The sequence below is a fragment of the Arabidopsis lyrata genome (assembly GCF_000004255.2).
Source record: "Arabidopsis lyrata subsp. lyrata unplaced genomic scaffold ARALYscaffold_5, whole genome shotgun sequence".
In the NCBI taxonomy this organism is placed as follows: domain Eukaryota; kingdom Viridiplantae; phylum Streptophyta; class Magnoliopsida; order Brassicales; family Brassicaceae; genus Arabidopsis; species Arabidopsis lyrata.
Genome location: NW_003302551.1, coordinates 11208284 through 11226733, shown reverse-complemented (window position 1 = coordinate 11226733; position 18450 = coordinate 11208284). Strand labels below are relative to the sequence as shown.

Sequence of the window (18450 nt, the reverse complement as noted above, 5' to 3'; positions counted from 1 at the left end):
AAAACTTACGGACAAAAATTAGAAAATTTAAACCACTAACCTAATAACGTAGATATGTATTAATAAATGTAGCACTTATAGTTCAATATATGACTCTATGAAAGTAGATGAACATGTATCTAAATTTATAGTTAAATAATTCATTAACTAATTGAGAATTTTTTATGAAATTCGAATTTTTTTCCCAGGAACAAGCATGTTTTGATTGCTTTCATGCATAGGCTATGCTCCATCGTCTTCTTCCTTTTCACTCTAAAATTTCTTGTTTTGGTATTATAGTGTATTTCTCTAAATCTTGACCTATTTCCACAAATATCCTTAGATCTGCATCTATACATTGTAGATCTATTTGTGAAGATCCAAAAAATGTTTTACATCCTTATTTGTATCGTGAAAGTTATCTTTTACCGATGAATAAACAATGGCGATGTGAATCGAGCAATTTCCCAAAACACGGCCGAATCAATTCAAGCTTCGACGGTTGTAAAGCCTTCAGGACAGCTTTAACCATGTGTAGCTTGAAGTACTGGTTAACACGTTCACCCACATATTCTTCTCGATCGGCGAATAATCTAGCAGGAAGGTCTAGATCCGCTATGGTCCTGACGAAAAAGGTGAAGATCTTCGTTAGTTATTGGAGCCGCAACAAAATTATGAACATGCAAAACACGAAAGTATACATCTATGCTCATTTGTGAATGTCCAACACGAAAAGTATCGATCTATGCTGATTTGTGAATGTCCAAGATCTGGAAAAAAGAAACGACTAATATAGAATGGTCGGGTTTTTTTGCAAACGACGGAGAAACTGTAGATTTAAAACCAACGACGGTGACTAGGAGCACAAAAACAAACCAAATCGACCTAAGATTTCATTAGACTCAAGAAAACTCCGGAAAAACACGGATGAAACTAAACCGACTGACTCTTAAAAGAACCAACTCCACACCGTAAAAGAAGATGAAAATTCTTGGCGACTGTGAGAAATAGAAACAACGGCGAAAAAAGAAACGTCGCCGGAGAAGAGATACAGTGATTGAAAGAAAATAAAAAACTGATGGATTGATGTAGAAGAGAAGTTGGAAACGCAAGAGAGATGGTAGTTTGCATAAATGAGAGAGACGCGTGGAAACACGCGTAAAGCTATTTTTGGCAAAAAGAGAGGCTGAAATTTTCTATGTTATGGACCACGACAAGAGTTTATGAAAAACTAATTAGACTCAAAATCCTTGTCTCCTGGCCAATTATCTCATAAAAAACGTAGGAAATAATATATAGAGTATTGTTTGGGAAAAAAAAAAGTTGATACCAAAACAAAAAAAAATAAGTTTTCCAAAACCTATAATTATAGAAAAGAAAAGAAAAAGCTAGATAAATTATGTCAGCTACTCAGCTACAAAAAAAATCCCAAAACAAACAATATAAGAAACAGAAAACCAAACTAATGCAAATCAAAAACCCAAGTGCAATTGGACTTGGCCACACACAAAAAAAACAAAAAAAAAAGATAAAAAGAAAATACACGACTAGACTCAATATGCATTTGAGTCATTTATTGTTTACTGAGATTTTGGTACAACTAAATGAGTTCCACATTTATGTATCATATGCGCTTTCATTTGAAAAATTATTCATGTGATCATGTCTTTATGTTATTACTGCCATTTTCATTTCGGACAAGCAAAATTTTTATATTATTTCCAATAGATTTGGACAGCAACTTCACGTGCATGGCTTTATTGTAATTGTACTTTTGGCTTATCCTAAAACTGTACAAACCAATCATTGATTCTACACCAATTCGACCGTCATGGGTAGGCCTAGTCATGGGTTCACTCGTGTTCATAGTAGCTGCCTGTTTCGGACAAGTGAGAAGAAAAATATTCAAATAAAAGACTTCTACAAAGATAAACACAATTTACCAAATTTTCTAATCTAAAACCTCCAATTATTTTGCTTTAAATATTATGTTTTTAATTTTGTCCAATAATAATAATATATATATTATGTTTTTAATTTAACAAAAAGTATAAAACGACCATTTGTTAGATTAGTGTTAACTGATGCAAAGCAATACCACGAAATATCTACTTCTTCCACTCTTTGTTGAGGTCACCAAGAACTTGAAGCCAATAATGATCCAATAGTCTCCAAAGCTACACCTAACCCTACTTTTGTGTACCTAGAACTTCGAGAACATTTTCAAAGAAAAAGTTCCATGTATAGCGAACACATTGTAGTTAGACATAATGAATGATCGAGTCCCTGCTTCCAAATTAAAATTTTGTTAAAATAAATAATATACATATTAAAATGTATTATCAAAAATTGGTTTCCCGTTAATGTAGATGAGGCCAAATGATGTTAAAAGAAAATTAGAAAAATCGATATAGTTGTTTTTTTTTAATGATAATTTAATTAAAATCAATGTTCATAACATGATCGGTCGGTTCCATTCCATAAACACGCGTAGCAAACATGAAAACATAAACAAACAAAACGGAACAGTATATGAAAGCTGGATTTATCATAGATCACTTTTTCCTTGTATCAATCTACATTACATTTAGAGATTCCAATTTAACGTTTCACCGATTAAATTGATTGGGCTGGATTTTGATTTCAGACTTTCCATGAATAGTTCACAAAAAACACCTAAAAGAAAATGTTTTATAAACGTTTTAATTAAAGATAAATTCTATCTAAGTTCAAGTATCATAGACATTGTCTAAAAACAAAGAGTAGATATCATATAAGAATATAAAATTCCAAGATTTAAATACTTTTTGCTGATTGAAAAAGATATTTAGGAGCAATACACTCTTTTGTTAAATCCATGCACAGAATCTGGTCTCTTGTCTTCGCATATGAGATAAACTTATAAAAATTGAGTTTCTCATCGCTCTACTAATTAATAGTGAAATATAACCAAATTAGAAAAGTCTATTAAAGTTTCACAGAGAGGGTTTGTCCGAATCTTCATCGAATCTCCCACTCCACGTGAAATGTTTGGCAGGGGAGGCTAATGAATTCGGTATTATATATATGTATATTCCGTATTACGTACTACTGTGGAAAAAATCCCTCTGATGCACATACATGGTTAGACCACTAGTTTGATGTTTTCTGATGACTCTCAAACATTTAAATTATTGAATTTGGTTGAAAACGAAAAAAGAATCGGACAAAAAAGAGCCAAACATGTATAAATTACATTGGGTCAGAAAAGAGACGAATGATACTTCTTAATATGGAAAAGATTAAGTCTTGAATTTATGTAATGTGAAAATTGGATCTTCTCATAATTTTATGGAGAATATGATCAATTTTTTATTTTATTTTTTTGACAAAGAAATGATCAAATTTGTGTACCGATTAGAAAAGTTGGGTTGCACAAGGTCTAAATACTCGAGGTAAAAAAGAATGGAGATGGGCCGACGTGAAATGATTTCTTGTTCTCGTGTTTTTTTATCCTTTTTATTTTGTCCATAAAGATTGATTAGTTGCGTTATTTTTATTCGCTCATAGTACGTAAAACAACATTTTTTTTGGGTGAATTGTACGTAAAACAACATGTTATTTAGTTAATACGATCAATATATCTTTTGCTAAATCAATAATTCTAAAACAAAAATCAATTTTAAAAGAATATATGTTTACCAAATTTTTAAATACTCTAAACAAATAATATGTATAAGTGAAATAATTTTTTTTTATAGAAAATTAACAATAAATAAGATTGAAAATACATGAATGGTAAATGAACGCACATAGTGAAAAACTACATGAAGAATATTTGTAATTAAAAACTGTAAGAAAATATGACTCCCTAAAACACTTTTATAGTTTTTAAAGGGGAATTATTCACTTTTGCTATATTCATTTTCAAAAAATGCTTCATTTAGCATTAACCCTGAAAAGACTTATAATTAAGGTATTAGTAACATACAACTATCTAAACCAAAGAGATGATGAAAAAAAGAATAATAAAACACGATCATAAAAAAAATTATGGTCAAGAGACGCACCCTTAAATGAAAAATAACAAAATGAACAGTCATAATTGATGAAACGTAATGCCCAATTGCTAACATCTCCTTGGAGGAGACAAGTCCAAAAAGGCGGGGAGCAAGTTACGGACAGAAAAAACCCGATAAACCAGGTCGTGGTGAAGGGGACAGCAGGTGGTGGCAAACCACCAAAGCCAAAGGTTGATAAATGAAGGTATTGAGTTGGAATTGTCAAGGACTCGGGAATAAGGCAACTATCGGTTATCTTCGGGATATATGGAAATAACACCGGCCAGATTTTTTATTTCTTTCGGAAACAAAACAATCTTCTTTGTTTATGGAAAAATTCATCGGTCATTTTGGTTACAAAAATTTAAAAACGGTTGATCCTATCGGTTGTAGTGGCGGTTTAGCTTTGTATTACAATAATGATTTTAATGTATCAATTATTTTTGAAAATAATCGTTTAATTGATGTTGAGGCTGTGGTGAAAGGAAAAACAATTCATCTCACTTTTGTTTATGGTGATCCGGTTCCGAAAAATAGAGACCAAGTTTGGAAACGGTTAACACGGATCGGCCTTAATCGGGATACACCTTGGTTTTTAATAGGTGATTTTAACGAGTTAACTGGAAATCATGAGAAAAGAGGGGGTAAGTTAAAACATGCATCTTCTTTTATCCCCTTCAATTTAATGATTCAAAATTGCGGCATGTTGGATTTTCCATATATCGGAGATTGGTTATCCTGGCGGGGTTGGCGGGATAAAAAACCAATACGGTGTCGCTTGGATAGAGCTTTAGCAAACGAAAATTGGCATGAAATATTCTGTAATTCTTTCGTAGAATATTTACCAATGGTTGCTTCTGATCATTCTCCGGTGGTAGCTACGCTTATGGATAAGATACCACGTGGAAAACAAAATTTTCGGTTTGACAAGAGATGGATCGGGAAGGAAGGACTATTAGAGGCAATATCAAATGGTTGGAATTTTGATACTGAGTTGGGAGAAGGGAAATTTGTGGAAAAATTAACTAATTGTAGGCGGGCTATCTCGCAGTGGAGGAAAGAATTAACTCCCTACGGGCGGAAATTAATTGAGGATCTAAAAAAGGAATTACATGAGACACAAAGAGATGATAGGAGATCCCGGGAGGAAATTACAGAATTAACATTGCGGTTAAAAGAGCCTTATCGAGATGAGGAAATGTATTGGTACCAGAAAAGTAGGAGTTTATGGATGAAATTAGGGGATAATAATTCGAAGTACTTTCATGCTGTCACCAAACAAAGACGGGCAAGGAATCGAATTACGGGTTTACATAACGAAAACGGGATTTGGTCCGTAGAGGATAAAGATATTCAAAATATAGCGGTATCTTATTTTAAGAATTTATTTACTACAACTAAGCCTGATGCTTTTGAGGAAGCCCTGGCAGAGGTTCAAACTCTGATTACGGATCAGACTAATAATTTTCTAGCGGCTCCTGCAACGGAGTGTAAGGTGAGATCGGCTCTGTTTATGATGCATCCGGAAAAAGCACCAGGGCCGGATGGTATGACAGTCCAAAAGGCTTGGGTTACTATAAAAGCAGATCTTCTTTTTCTGGTCAACTCTTTCTTAGAGGATGGAATTTTTGATAAACGGTTAAATACGACTAATATTTGTCTGATCCCAAAGACGGAAAGACCGACACGGATGACAGAATTACGGCCTATAAGTCTTTGCAATGTTGGTTATAAAATTATATCAAAGATTCTTTGTCAAAGACTAAAGACGGTTCTACCTGCACTAATCTCAGAAACACAATCGGCTTTTGTAGAAGGTCGTTTGATTTCGGATAATATTCTCATTGCACAAGAGATGTTTCATGGGTTGAGAACTAATCCGTCCTGTAAAGAGAAATTCATGGCTATTAAAACGGACATGAGTAAGGCTTATGATAGGGTGGAATAGAAGTTTATTGAGAAGGTTTTAAGTAAATTGGGTTTTTGTGAAAAATGGATTAATTGGATAATGTGGTGTATTACAACAGTCCAATATAGAGTTCTCCTTAATGGACAACCTCGAGGACTAATAGTACCAGAAAGGGGGTTACGACAAGGAGACCCGCTTTCGCCCTATTTATTTATCCTCTGCACTGAAGTGCTAATTGCGAATATTCGGAAAGCAGAACGGGAAAAATTAATTACAGGTATCAAAGTTGCAAATGCAAGCCCTTCGGTTTCACATTTGTTATTTGCGGATGATAGTTTATTTTTTTGCAAAGCTAATAAGGATCAGTGCGGGGTTATTTTGGGGATTTTAAAGAAGTATGAAGCGGTCTCCGGACAGCAGATTAATTTTCAAAAATCCTCGATTCAATTTGGACATAAGGTAGATGATGCTATCAAGGAAGATATCAAAGCCACCTTGGGTATCACTAATATCGGTGGTATGGGTTCTTATCTCGGATTGCCGGAGAGCTTGGGTGGCTCGAAGACAAAGATTTTCTCTTTTGTTAGAGATAGGTTACAAACCAGAATTAATGGCTGGTCGGCAAAATTTTTATCGAAAGGTGGGAAAGAAGTCATGATTAAATCGGTAGCTGCAACATTACCAACTTATGTTATGTCGTGCTTCAGACTACCGAAAACGATCACTTCTAAACTTACTAGTGCGGTTGCTAATTTTTGGTGGAGTTCAAATGGTGATTCTAGAGGTATGCACTGGATGGCCTGGAATAAATTATGCAATAGCAAATCGGAAGGGGGTTTGGGTTTCCGGAATGTAGATGATTTTAATTTAGCATTATTAGCTAAACAGTTATGGCGGTTGATCACGGTCCCAGATTCTCATTTTGCAAAGGTCTTTAAAGGGCGGTATTTTCGGAAATCCAATCCTTTGGAGAATATAAAATCATACTCCCCATCATATGGATGGAGGAGTATATGCTCAGCTAGATCTCTGGTTAATAAAGGACTTATTAAAAGAGTCGGATCTGGGACATCTATCTCAGTTTGGGAGGATCCCTGGATTCCAGCTCAATTCCCGAGACCAGCAAAAAGTAATGGTTCAATTGCAGACCCATTCACAACCTTATCGATAGCCGGTCTAACTTTTGGAATATTGATCTCTTAAAGGAGACCTTTGATCCTGAAGATGTCGCGCTAATAAGCACCCTTCCAGTGGGTGCGCCAACGAGGGAAGATACCCTGGGTTGGCACTTTACAAAATCTGGCAAATATACAGTTAAATCGGGTTATCATACCACACTGATAGAAAAGTCGGAGACCAATTTTTTGTTTATTGGTCCAGATATCAAACCGCTTAAAGCACACTCTTGGCAAGTGCAATGCCCACCGAAAATACGACATTTTTTATGGCAAATTTTAAACGGTTGTGTACCGGGTACGGAAAATTTACGGAAAAGAGGAATGGATTGTGACACAGGGTGTGCCAGATGTGGTGCATCAGAGGAAACAATCAATCATGCACTATTCCAGTGCCACCCGGCACGGCATATTTGGGCGCTTTCACAGATTCCAACGGCTTTGGGAAATTTTCCCACAAAATCTATTTTTGCAAATTTGGATCACTTATTTTGGAGAATACCTTCAGACTATGATTCTTCAGCTTTTCTATGGATTATATGATATATTTGGAAAGCAAGGAATGAAAAAATCTTTGAAAATATAGATAAAGATCCGTTAGAGGTATTACGGTTAGTAGAAAAAGAGGCACAATTATGGCAAGCGGCTCAATTAGAGCTCCAAGAAGAAAATCATGGTTCTGTTGTTTCGACAACTCGATCCCGAGTGCGGGAGGTTTCTCTTGATTCGAATTATTCAGGGTACCGTTGTTTTGTGGATGGGTCGTGGAAAGGAAGTGATAAGTTCTCCGGTACAGCGTGGTTCTGTACATCGTCAAATGGAGAGCCGCCAACCATGGGAGCTGCCAACCTCCGTAGAAGTCTGTCTTCCCTACATACAGAAGTCGAGGCCCTTCTCTGGGCGATGAAGTGTATGATTGGTGCAGATAATCAAGACGTGGCGTTTTATACAGACTGTTCTGATCTGGTGAAGATGGTGTCTTCTCCAACTGAATGGCCGGCGTTTTCAGTGTATTTAGAGGAATTTCACAATGACAAGGAAGAGTATTCAAGCTTCTCTTTATCTTTAATTTCTCGTAGTGCTAATGTTAAAGCGGATAATCTGGCACGAAAAGTTCGTACAGAGCCGTCTCACATCACTTATGTAAACAACATTCCTCAGGAATGGCTCTTTTGAGCTTATAATTAATTACGGATGACAAAAAAAAAAGAACAGTCATAATTAAAAAAGTGACATTTAATAAATAAAGTTTTAAACAATTATAAATATATAAAAAATACTAAACAAAAATATATATTTAAAAATATAATCTTCAAATGTATTTGTTGGGACTACTATTATTATAAGGGATTATAATAAAATCTACCAATAATAAGCCAATCTCAAACCAAGTTGATTAGTTGTCTGAGGAAAAATAATGAGCTCAATCTTGAGAAACACTTAAAAAGATTCCATAAAATAGATAGATAATAGTTATTATGAACCGACATAATCTCACCTAAAAATAAAAAATCGAACGTTTTTTTATAAAGGTAAATATTACAACAATTCGTTATAATTTTATTTATATATTTTTGGATTCATTTTGATCTTAATTATAACATGATTCTGAATCAATATCTAAATATTTTAGCCGATATGTGGGACGTTGATCACACACCTTTTTCATCAATTGGGTACCTATTTCAAATATTTCGAATCCCAATTTTTTCTTTTTTTCACTTTATGTATTATATGATGATTCAAAACAGTAAAAAAAATGTTCAAACAAAGATGAAAAGAGAATTGTATTTCTAAATCTTAGCAAAATCTTCTAAAGATCTATATTTTTAAATATGTAATATCCTGTTCATAATTTCAGATATGTTTTGACCCAATCCAAAAAAGATATGAACTATCCGATGTAAAATTTATGAAGGAAATTTTTTATCGGCTCGGGTAGCAAATTTTTCGGATAACAATTTAACCCATCCGTTAAAAATGTACTTAAAAAATACTAATATAGATTTTTGTAAACACAAATCTAATATTTTGGTTGACCAAAAGCAACTATGAAAAATCATTTCATTGAAAGATTTTTAAAATGCTAGATGAAGTGACAATTTACATTATATAGTATTCATTTCAACGAAATTTTTTGAATATGATGTGCACAAGACTTGATTAGGGTCAATGATTTTGTCGTTAGCAAAATTTTCCATGAAATATCCATGCAGCTTCTCTGCCAAAATATTCAACGTCTGTATCTATTATAAAACAAAGCCTCTTTATTAATCTTTCTTCCATAGAGGATTTTGATCAACTCTTCACCATACTAATGAATTCTTCTTTTTTCCTTGGCTCTGTCGTTGCCGCAATAAGCTTCTTCACGTTTTTTAGAAATGTCAAACAAGATGACAAAGAAGAAACTAATTCTACTTCTCCACCTCCTTCATCGGTTTCTCCATCTTCTTCTTCTCAAAGTTGGACACACCAAGTGTTTCCGAGCTTCCACGGACAAGATGTCCGCGTAGACTTTCTCAGTCATATTCAAAAGGAATTTCGAAGAAAAGGAATCATTCCATTCATTGATAATGAGATCAGAAGAGGAGAATCTATTGGCCCTGAACTCATTAAGGCGATTAGAGAATCTAAAATTGCGGTTGTCTTGTTCTCAAGGAACTATGGTTCTTCAAAGTGGTGTCTTGATGAGTTAGTGGAGATCATGAAGTGTAGGGAAGAGTTTGGTCAAACAGTGATACCTATTTTCTATAAAGTGGATCCATCTAATGTAAAGAAACTCACTGGAGATTTTGGGAGTGTCTTCAGAAATACTTGTGCGGGTAAAACAAAGGAGGTTATTGGAAGATGGAGACAAGCTCTAGCGAAATTGGCAACAATTGCCGGTTACGATTCTCACAACTGGTTTGTCCTTTTGACTTCTACTGCTCTTAATCTTTTTTACACATCAAATTATGTGTATATATGATATATATAAAATCCTACTATGAATTTTCTGTTTTATATATGAATTTTTTAAGACTGTGTATATGAATTAATTGATTGGTCCTCCATCATTTTTAGGTATAATGAAGCCGCCATGATTGAAAAAATTGTCATCGATATTTTGAACATGTTGAATAATTCAACGCCATCAAGTGATTTTGATAGTTTTGTTGGGATGAGAGCTCATATGGAAAATTTGGAATCGAAGTTATGTTTAGACTCAGATGAAGTGAGGATGGTAGGAATTTGGGGTCCTCCTGGGATAGGTAAGACCACCATTGCGAGATTCTTATTTAAACAGTTATCCGACAGTTTTGAATTGAGTGCTTTTATGGAGGATATCAAAGGATACATGTATGCAAGACCATTGTGTTCTGATAACTACAGTGCAAAGATGCACTAACAGAAACAGTTTGTGTCCTAGATTATCAACCACAAGGATATCGAGATTCCTCATTTAGGAGTTGCACAATACATGTTGCAAAACAAGAAAGTGATTGTTGTTCTTGATAACATCGACCGGTCAATATACCTAGATGCTATTGCAAAAGAAATTAGGTGGTTTGGTCCTGGAAGTCGTATTATCATCACAACACAAGATAAAAAGCTTTTGAAGGAATATGGCATCAACCATATTTACAAAGTGGATTATCCATCACCATATGAAGCTTGTCAAATCTTTTGTATGTATGCTTTTGATCAAAAGTTTCCTAAAGAAGATTTCGAGGAGCTTGCATGGAAAGTTACACTTCGTTTAGGTCAACTTCCTTTAGGACTAAGGGTTATGGGATCTTATTTTCGGGGGATGTCTAAGCAGGAGTGGACAAATACACTTCCAAGGTTAAAGGTTCGCCTTGATGGAGAGATTGAGAGCATTTAAAGTTCAGTTACGATGCCTTAGATAACGTAGAGAAAGATTTATTTCTTCATATAGCCTGCTTTTTTAACGAGGAGTCGACAGAGATACTAGAAGCAATTCTTGCAAAGGATTTTTTGGATGTGAAGCACATCCATCATATTTTAGCTGAAAAATCATTCATATTCAGTGACGATGAGAGGATAGAGATGCATAATCTGCTAGTACAGTTGGGTAGAGAAATCGTTCGCCGTGAGCTTGGGCAACGGTCCATTCGTGAGCCTGGGCAACGTCAGTTTTTGGTTGATGCTAAAGATGTTTGTGACGTACTGACTGATGATACAGCTGTAGGTTTTGACTTTTGACATTTATCGTTCATTGCAATGCTCCCTATAAATTTAATTTATCTGAGAACTAATAGTTTCTATCTTATTTCATTTGTTTCTTTCAGGGTAGTAGAAATGTTTTAGGCATAGATCTAAACTTATCTGATATAGAGGACAAGTTAAATGTTTGTGAGGGAGCCTTCAATAGAATGTCTAATCTTAAATTCTTAAGATTCCACTATGCATATGGTGACCAGAGCGATAAATTATACTTACCGCAAGGTTTGAAGTATCTTTCTCGAAAACTGAGATTACTAGAATGGGAACGTTTCCCGTTGACATGTTTGCCTTCAAATTTTCATACGGAGTACCTTGTCAAACTAAAGATGCGGTACAACAAACTTCATAAGTTGTGGGAAAGTAATCGGGTATGTAGCTGTTATGTTTCTGTCTCCAGTTTTTAAATTTAGTTTTCTTTCGTGTGGTTATTTTTTTTTGGAAGCTTCTTAATTTTCTTTGCTACTAAATATGTTCTTCTATGTTGCCTTTATTTGTTCGTACAGCCGCTTAGAAATCTCAAGTGGATTGATTTTAGTTATTCCAAAGACCTGAAAAAGCTTCCTGATCTCTCAACTGCTACTAATCTTCGTGAAGTGGTTCTTACTGAGTGCTCGAGTTTGGTGGAGCTTCTTTTCTCTATTGAGAATGTCATTAATCTCCAAAGATTGATTCTTTTCGGATGCTCAAGTCTAGTAATGCTTCCTTCCTCTATCGAGAATGCTACTAATCTCTTGCACTTGAGTCTCGTAGGCTGCTCAAGTCTGGTAGAGCTCCCCAACTCTCTTGGAAATTTCACTAATCTCAAGAATTTGTATCTTGATAGGTGCACTGGTCTTGTGGAGCTCCCTTACTCTATTGGAAATGCCACTAATCTCTATCTTTTGTCTCTTGATATGTGCACTGGTCTGGTGAAGCTGCCCTCTATAGGAAACCTTCATAAATTGCTCTACTTGACTTTGAAAGGATGCTTGAAGCTAGAAGTTCTTCCAATCAACATCAACTTGGAGTCTCTAGAAAAACTTGATCTCATTGATTGCTCTCGTTTGAAACTTTTTCCTGAGATCTCCACAAACATCAAGTATCTCGAACTCAAAGGAACCGCGGTAAAAGAAGTGCCTTTGTCGATCAAGTCATGGTCCCGTCTTGATTGCTTGGAAATGTCATATAGCGAAAACCTCAAAAACTACCCACATGCTCTTGACATCATCACAACACTATACTTGGACAATACAGAAGTACAAGAAATTCATCCATGGGTCAAGAGAAACTATCGTCTTTGGGGACTTATGCTCGACAAATGCAAGAAGTTGGTATCACTATCACATATTCCAGATTCCTTATCATACCTTGACGCTAGTAATTGTGAGTCTCTAGAGATACTAGATTGCTCTTTTCACAATCCAGAGATTTTCCGTTGACTTTACAAACTGCTTGAAACTGAATAAAGAAGCGAGGGAACTCATCATTCAGACAAGTAGTAAACGTGCATTCTTACCTGGTCGAGAAGTGCCTGCATACTTTACTTACCGAGCTACTAACGGAAGTTCCATGACAGTGAAATTTAATCAATGGCCGCTTTCTACAACCTGGAGGTTTAAGGCTTGCGTCTTGCTAGTTGATAAGGGTGTTGTTAGAGCTGGTGATGGAAAAAAGATGGAGGAAGCAGCGAATAAGTATCTACCTGTCCTTTTAACAGAGCATTTGTACATAATAGAAGTTGAAACAAAGGCAGCTTTCACCGAAATTGTCTTTAAGTTTGGCATCGAATCTGACAAATGGGGTATAGGAGAAGGCGGTGTACTCCAACTCCCTGATAAAGACAAACACTGAAACCGAGGTTGACCGGGAAACATATGGAGAATGAGAGTCCAAAGACAAAGAAGAACAACCAATAGCAGATAATGTAAGTGATAAGATTTTGTCTTATTTACTTGTTGTGATTATCACCACTCTGGTGGTATTGGTTGTGTTCTTGTTAAGTATCCTAATACACATATATTCTTTACATAATTGATATAGGCAAGTTCTAGAACCTTCTAGAACCTAAACCAATCTAAACCGTCTTAACAGTTTTGTTTAGTTCAATTCATGAAGTCACAATATGTGTGTACATAAATTTTTGTCTGAAGAAGAAAACTTTGGATATTTCTTATGTTAAATCCTCCTCATATCACAATTTTCATAATCTATATTAAAAAATTATCAGATCTATAAAGAAACTTCATGAATCTGTAATAAGAGCTCCAATACATTCTGAAGTTTGTTTATGTACCTCGGGGTACTTCTTGAGTCTACACTCTACAATAAACAACAACAAAAAACAAAAATTCAACCAAGAATCGATCAAAGGGCGGCATCAAAGATCCAACAAGAAACTAGTGTCAAAGGAAAAATCAGCTCACCAATGCGAAACTAAACACAAGTTTCATGGTTTTTTTTTTTTTGTCTTGTCTTAAACGAATTGGCAATGAATATATAATACAAGGAAGCTACAAGTGAGATAACGGTAAACAGAAAAGATGGAGACGGACATCAGACATGGTCTATATAAACCGGAGTTGAATGAATTAGGAGCTCAAAGTTTTGCAAATACCCAATTGGGCTAGGTTCATAAATATATATGGGCCTTAAAGGCCCAATCGTTATATTTAGTTCATGAATCTACTTCTCTTCTCTCTTTTTTTTTTATTTCACTCACTGTCTCTCTCTCAAAATTCGAAGTTGTAGCAACCTTGCTTTCAATCGACGACGAGGTTTTTGAGTTGAGGAAGAGAGTAGAAATCAATGGAGGAAGAATCGAAGAATGGTGGAACCACGATTCCGACTGAAGAATTGGCGGTGGTTGCAGTGCCGCTTGAAGTGGAAGAGGAGGAGGCGATGGTCGGACCTGGACCAGCTCCACGAGGCAAACGCAAGCGTCCGCTTCAATTCGAGCAAGCTTATCTTGATTCGCTTCCTTCTGCTAATATGTAAGTATTTCTTGTGCCTTTGGAACTTTCTCTGTTCCTCATTAATCAAGTTTTTGGGGTTTAGGGTTTTACGTTCAAAGAATTGGTACTTCTTCTCCATAACCTACTGCTTCAACTTGAGCTTATTGGTTTAGTATTTTTGTTGGAATTTGTGAGCTTATTATCTGTGAATTGGTCTGGAAAAGTGAACTCTTGTATCTTTTTCTCTAGGTATGAGAAAAGTTATATGCATCGGGATGTAGTTACACATGTTGCTGTTTCAGCAGCTGATTTCTTTATCAGTGGAAGCATGGATGGTAATGTTTCTCATCTTTGTGATATTTATGATTTCGTTCTGGTTTTGTAATGTCGAAGCATAACATATATATTATTTTTCATAACCTAGGTCACTTGAAATTTTGGAAGAAAAAGGGTGTAGGTATCGAGTTTGCTAAGCATTTCCGCTCCCATCTCGGTCCAATTGAAGGTCTGGCGGTAAGTATCGCCAGTGATTTTTAATGTGAACTCTTTTTTTTTGGATTTAAGATACTGTCACCTCAAATCCAGGCATATGCTCCTCCATGTTTGAAAGATTAGCCTTTTCTTTATTTATTGAATGAAGATTGTTCGATGTGTGGGGAAATTATTGTTAGATATGTTATTGTTTCCGCAATTTTTGTGTTTGTTTCTAGTTCTGTTATCAACCATGACCCGTTTCAGCAATGCAGGTTAGCATTGATGGTTTGCTTTGCTGTACAATCTCAAATGATCATGCTGTTAAAATATATGATGTTGTCAACTACGACATGATGGCCATGATCCGTTTGCCGTATATTCCTGGTGCTGTTGAGTGGGTCTACAAACAAGGAGATGTCAAAGCTAAACTTGCTGTCAGTGACCGAGACTCTTCGTTTGTGCACATTTATGATCCCCGTTCTGGTTCCAACGAACCCATTGCTTCAAAAGAGGTTTGTGTTCATCTGTTTTTCTTTGTTGCTATTTCTTGACTCGTCATATTTTACAAAGCTAAAACGGTGTTTTAATCTTTGTATGCCCAGATACATATGAATCCAATTAAGATCATGAAGTACAATCCTGTTTCGGACACAATGATCTCTGGTGACACAAAAGGAATCATTGAGTACTGGAGTCCAGCTACATTGCAGTTTCCCGAGGATCAGTATGTACTTGTCTCACTTCTTATCAAAAACGCTTTTATTATTTCCATTTCGGTATTGCTGTTTGTTTTCTATTAGAGTATTAGTTGTAGGCTTGTAGCCTCTAGGGTAAGAGGAGCGTACCTGTTTTTCTGTGTGTGGCTATTGTAGTTTAATATCATATTACTGAGAATGATGCAAAGAGGAGCCTGTAGTAGAAATACTTTAGTTGCCAACTTCTTATTTGAACATCTTTAGAATCTGAGTGTAGTTGATGGGCTGCTTTCATTTATGGTTCACAGGTTGACCTTTTACTTTTTGTTGTAGGGTAAACTTTAAACTGAAGAGTGATACAAATCTCTTTGAGATTATAAAGTGCAAAACAACAATCTCTGCCATTGAGGTACTTATGTGACATTTAGTATCTTTGGTTTTTCTTTCCATGCTTAGAATGCAGCTATTAGCAATTGATATGTCCGGTGAAAATCATAGTGCAAGTTTTGGTCTATAAATTTAGTGAAATTAATTTCAGGTGAGTCCAGATGGTAGACAGTTTTCCATTACATCTCCTGATCGTAGGATTCGCGTGTTCTGGTTTAGAACTGGTAAACTTAGGCGGGTATATGATGAGTCACTTGAGGTAAGGTTACATATTCTATGCTTCTTTCCTTACATGTTTTCACATTAATCTTTCATGATTTAATGATCCATTCCACTATTAGGTGGCCCAAGATCTGCAGAGGAGTGATGCTCCATTATACAGGCTTGAAGCTATTGACTTTGGTAGAAGAATGGCAGTTGAGAAGGAACTTGAAAAAACCGAGAATGCTCCGCAGCCCAATGCTGTGTTTGATGAAAGCTCTAATTTCCTTATATACGCCACTCTTCTTGGAATAAAAGTAAGGGATCCACTTATTATTGTTTTCTGTTTAAATTACCATAGACTAGCATTTCAGTCTAGACATGATAAGTATCCTGTCTCACATACACATGAGACAATTAACGAGCTTAAAGACCTGGGCCTTTCACCACTGGCTAGCCTTTACTTAGGTGATAAAGTAACCAAGATTTAATGTGGTTACTTCTTTGTACCATATATTAAAGTGGTTATGCTCTCTGCCAATATAGTGTATGAAGAGGAAAGAAGCTTAGGATTTTATCGTAAATTTGGGTGTCTAAGGGGGAGTGGGAGGAGCTCCATTATCACAATCCCTCAATATCTATGTATTTCCAGAATATCATAATATCATTATGTAAAAGCGAACCAGTTTCTATAGTTTGATTGTTTCAGAACTCTTCCATGCGTAGTAAATGGAATCATAACAAGCAACTGCTAATTTCTCTGTTAACCCTTTTGTTCTCTAGATAATAAATTTACACACCAACACAGTTGCAAGGATCCTTGGAAAGGTGGAGAGTAATGAAAGGTATCTGAGAGTTGCATTATATCAAGGTGATCAAGGAGGCAAGAAAGTTAGAAAGATTCCAGCAGCCGCAGCAAATGTAAATGAAAGCAAAGAGCCTTTGACTGATCCGACTATCCTATGCTGTGCCTTCAAGAAACACAGGATCTATATGTTCAGGTACATGACTCATATCGTGCTAAAATGACTCATGTTTATGTTGCCGGGGAGAGAATCTGTTTTCACATCTTTAGATTCTACTTTGTAGAAAGGCCTCTTATGTTTTCTCTAGATATCCCTAGAGATACCTTGATATTGCCAAGACCCACTTTGAATTTTATTATCAATAAATTGGTTTCTGCAGTCGGAGAGAGCCAGAAGAACCTGAAGATGCAAGCCAAGGGAGAGATGTGTTCAACGAGAAGCCTGCTGCTGATGAACTTATGGCTGCCTCTGATATTGGAAACTCAGCCACAACATCTCTTCCGGAGAACGTGGTATGTTTTCATAACCCACTATATTTGCATCTATTTTATAAATCATTACATAGTCTGTAATTTGAATCTTTAACACAATAATTCTTTTAACTCCTAATTATCCAGATCATGCATACTACGTTGGGCGACATTCACATGAAGCTTTACCCAGAAGAATGTCCCAAAACTGTGGAGAATTTCACAACACACTGTAGAAATGGCTATTACGATAACCACCTTTTCCATCGGGTTATCAGAGGATTTATGATACAGACTGGAGATCCTCTTGGGGATGGTACTGGAGGACAGTCAATTTGGGGCAGAGAATTTGAAGACGAGTTTCACAAAAGGTAAACATTTCTTAGTGCCACGCCTGCTTTGAGTTTAGCCATCCTTTAGAAACGAATGAAATGTAACTTAGTTTGTGTTATGTTTCTTTTTGGCCTGCAGTCTACGGCATGACAGGCCGTTCACATTGTCTATGGCAAATGCTGGCCCAAACACAAATGGGTCTCAATTCTTTATCACAACGGTGGCTACGCCGTGGCTAGACAATAAGCACACTGTTTTTGGAAGAGTTGTGAAGGGAATGGACGTCGTGCAAGTATGATTTGAAAACCAAATTTTTTTTTTTTTACTTGTTGGCTTAATGTGACTCTGTGTCTAACCATAAAATCAAATAAACAGGGTATAGAGAAAGTGAAGACAGACAAGAACGACAGACCTTACCAAGATGTTAAGATACTTAATGTCACTGTTCCGAAATCTTAGCATCTTTGCTGTTGTCTCAAAGATAGTGAACAATCGTTGCTGATCCATACCCCATGAACCATGATTGGTTATGTGATGGGAAGTTGGTAGAGATGGATCGAACTGTGGGATATGTTTGTTGTGCCCGAGCAGATTAGATTAAGTTGGTGGCATCATCTTCTTGATACTAGTGATCATTTTTTTTTTGTCAAACAACTTTATGCGAATGCTTAGTGAACAAAGATTGCAACTTCTAATGTTACTTCAATTCCGATTATTTTCTTCTAGTAGAGTTTGATTTACTTTCTTCTAATTTATCAAGTTTCTTTAGTGAAGTATCACAATATCTAAATTTCACTTTGATCTTGATTTTTCTGTTTATTTGG

At 35.8% G+C, this 18450-nt stretch overlaps 1 protein-coding gene, 1 long non-coding RNA gene and 1 pseudogene across 3 annotated transcripts; 2 read left to right on the top strand and 1 right to left on the bottom strand.

Moving 5' to 3' along the window:
• Positions 1 to 244: 244 nt before the first annotated feature.
• Positions 245 to 1244, bottom strand: LOC110228630. The gene is made up of 2 exons (XR_002332105.1): positions 950 to 1244; positions 245 to 602 (listed from the first exon to the last, which is right to left on the bottom strand). It is a non-coding gene; the product is annotated as an uncharacterized LOC110228630 (long non-coding RNA).
• Positions 1245 to 9403: 8159 nt separating this feature from the next.
• Positions 9404 to 13317, top strand: LOC9313416 (annotated as a pseudogene).
• A 695-nt stretch (positions 13318 to 14012) lies between these two features.
• On the top strand, positions 14013 to 18425 carry LOC9311743 (peptidyl-prolyl cis-trans isomerase CYP71). 2 transcript variants are annotated; one of them, XM_021025519.1, is made up of 13 exons: positions 14013 to 14299; positions 14510 to 14595; positions 14685 to 14773; positions 15007 to 15246; positions 15337 to 15458; positions 15763 to 15838; positions 15968 to 16075; positions 16158 to 16334; positions 16801 to 17018; positions 17203 to 17335; positions 17441 to 17664; positions 17765 to 17918; positions 18002 to 18425. In XM_021025519.1, exons 1-13 carry the CDS (start codon positions 14115 to 14117, stop codon positions 18083 to 18085), a joined length of 1896 nt encoding a protein of 631 aa, XP_020881178.1. In that variant the 5' UTR covers positions 14013 to 14114; the 3' UTR covers positions 18086 to 18425. The 2 variants fall into 2 exon arrangements, with proteins under 2 accessions (XP_020881178.1, XP_020881179.1); XM_021025520.1 differs by lacking the exons at positions 14013 to 14299; positions 14510 to 14595 and having other exon boundaries at positions 14687 to 14773; positions 14999 to 15246.
• Positions 18426 to 18450: the final 25 nt, after the last annotated feature.

What these genes read in the sequence shown, in the direction of transcription:
- LOC9311743 (XM_021025519.1), top strand. Translation starts at nt 14,115, where the DNA reads ATGGAGGAAGAATCGAAGAATGGTGGAACCACGATTCCGACTGAAGAA. An exon ending in GTCCAATTGAAGGTCTGGCG is followed by an intron (nt 14,774 to 15,006) that starts GTAAGTATCGCC and finishes TCAGCAATGCAG; the next exon opens with GTTAGCATTGATGGTTTGCT. An exon ending in TTGCAGTTTCCCGAGGATCA is followed by an intron (nt 15,459 to 15,762) that starts GTATGTACTTGT and finishes TTTTTGTTGTAG; the next exon opens with GGTAAACTTTAAACTGAAGA.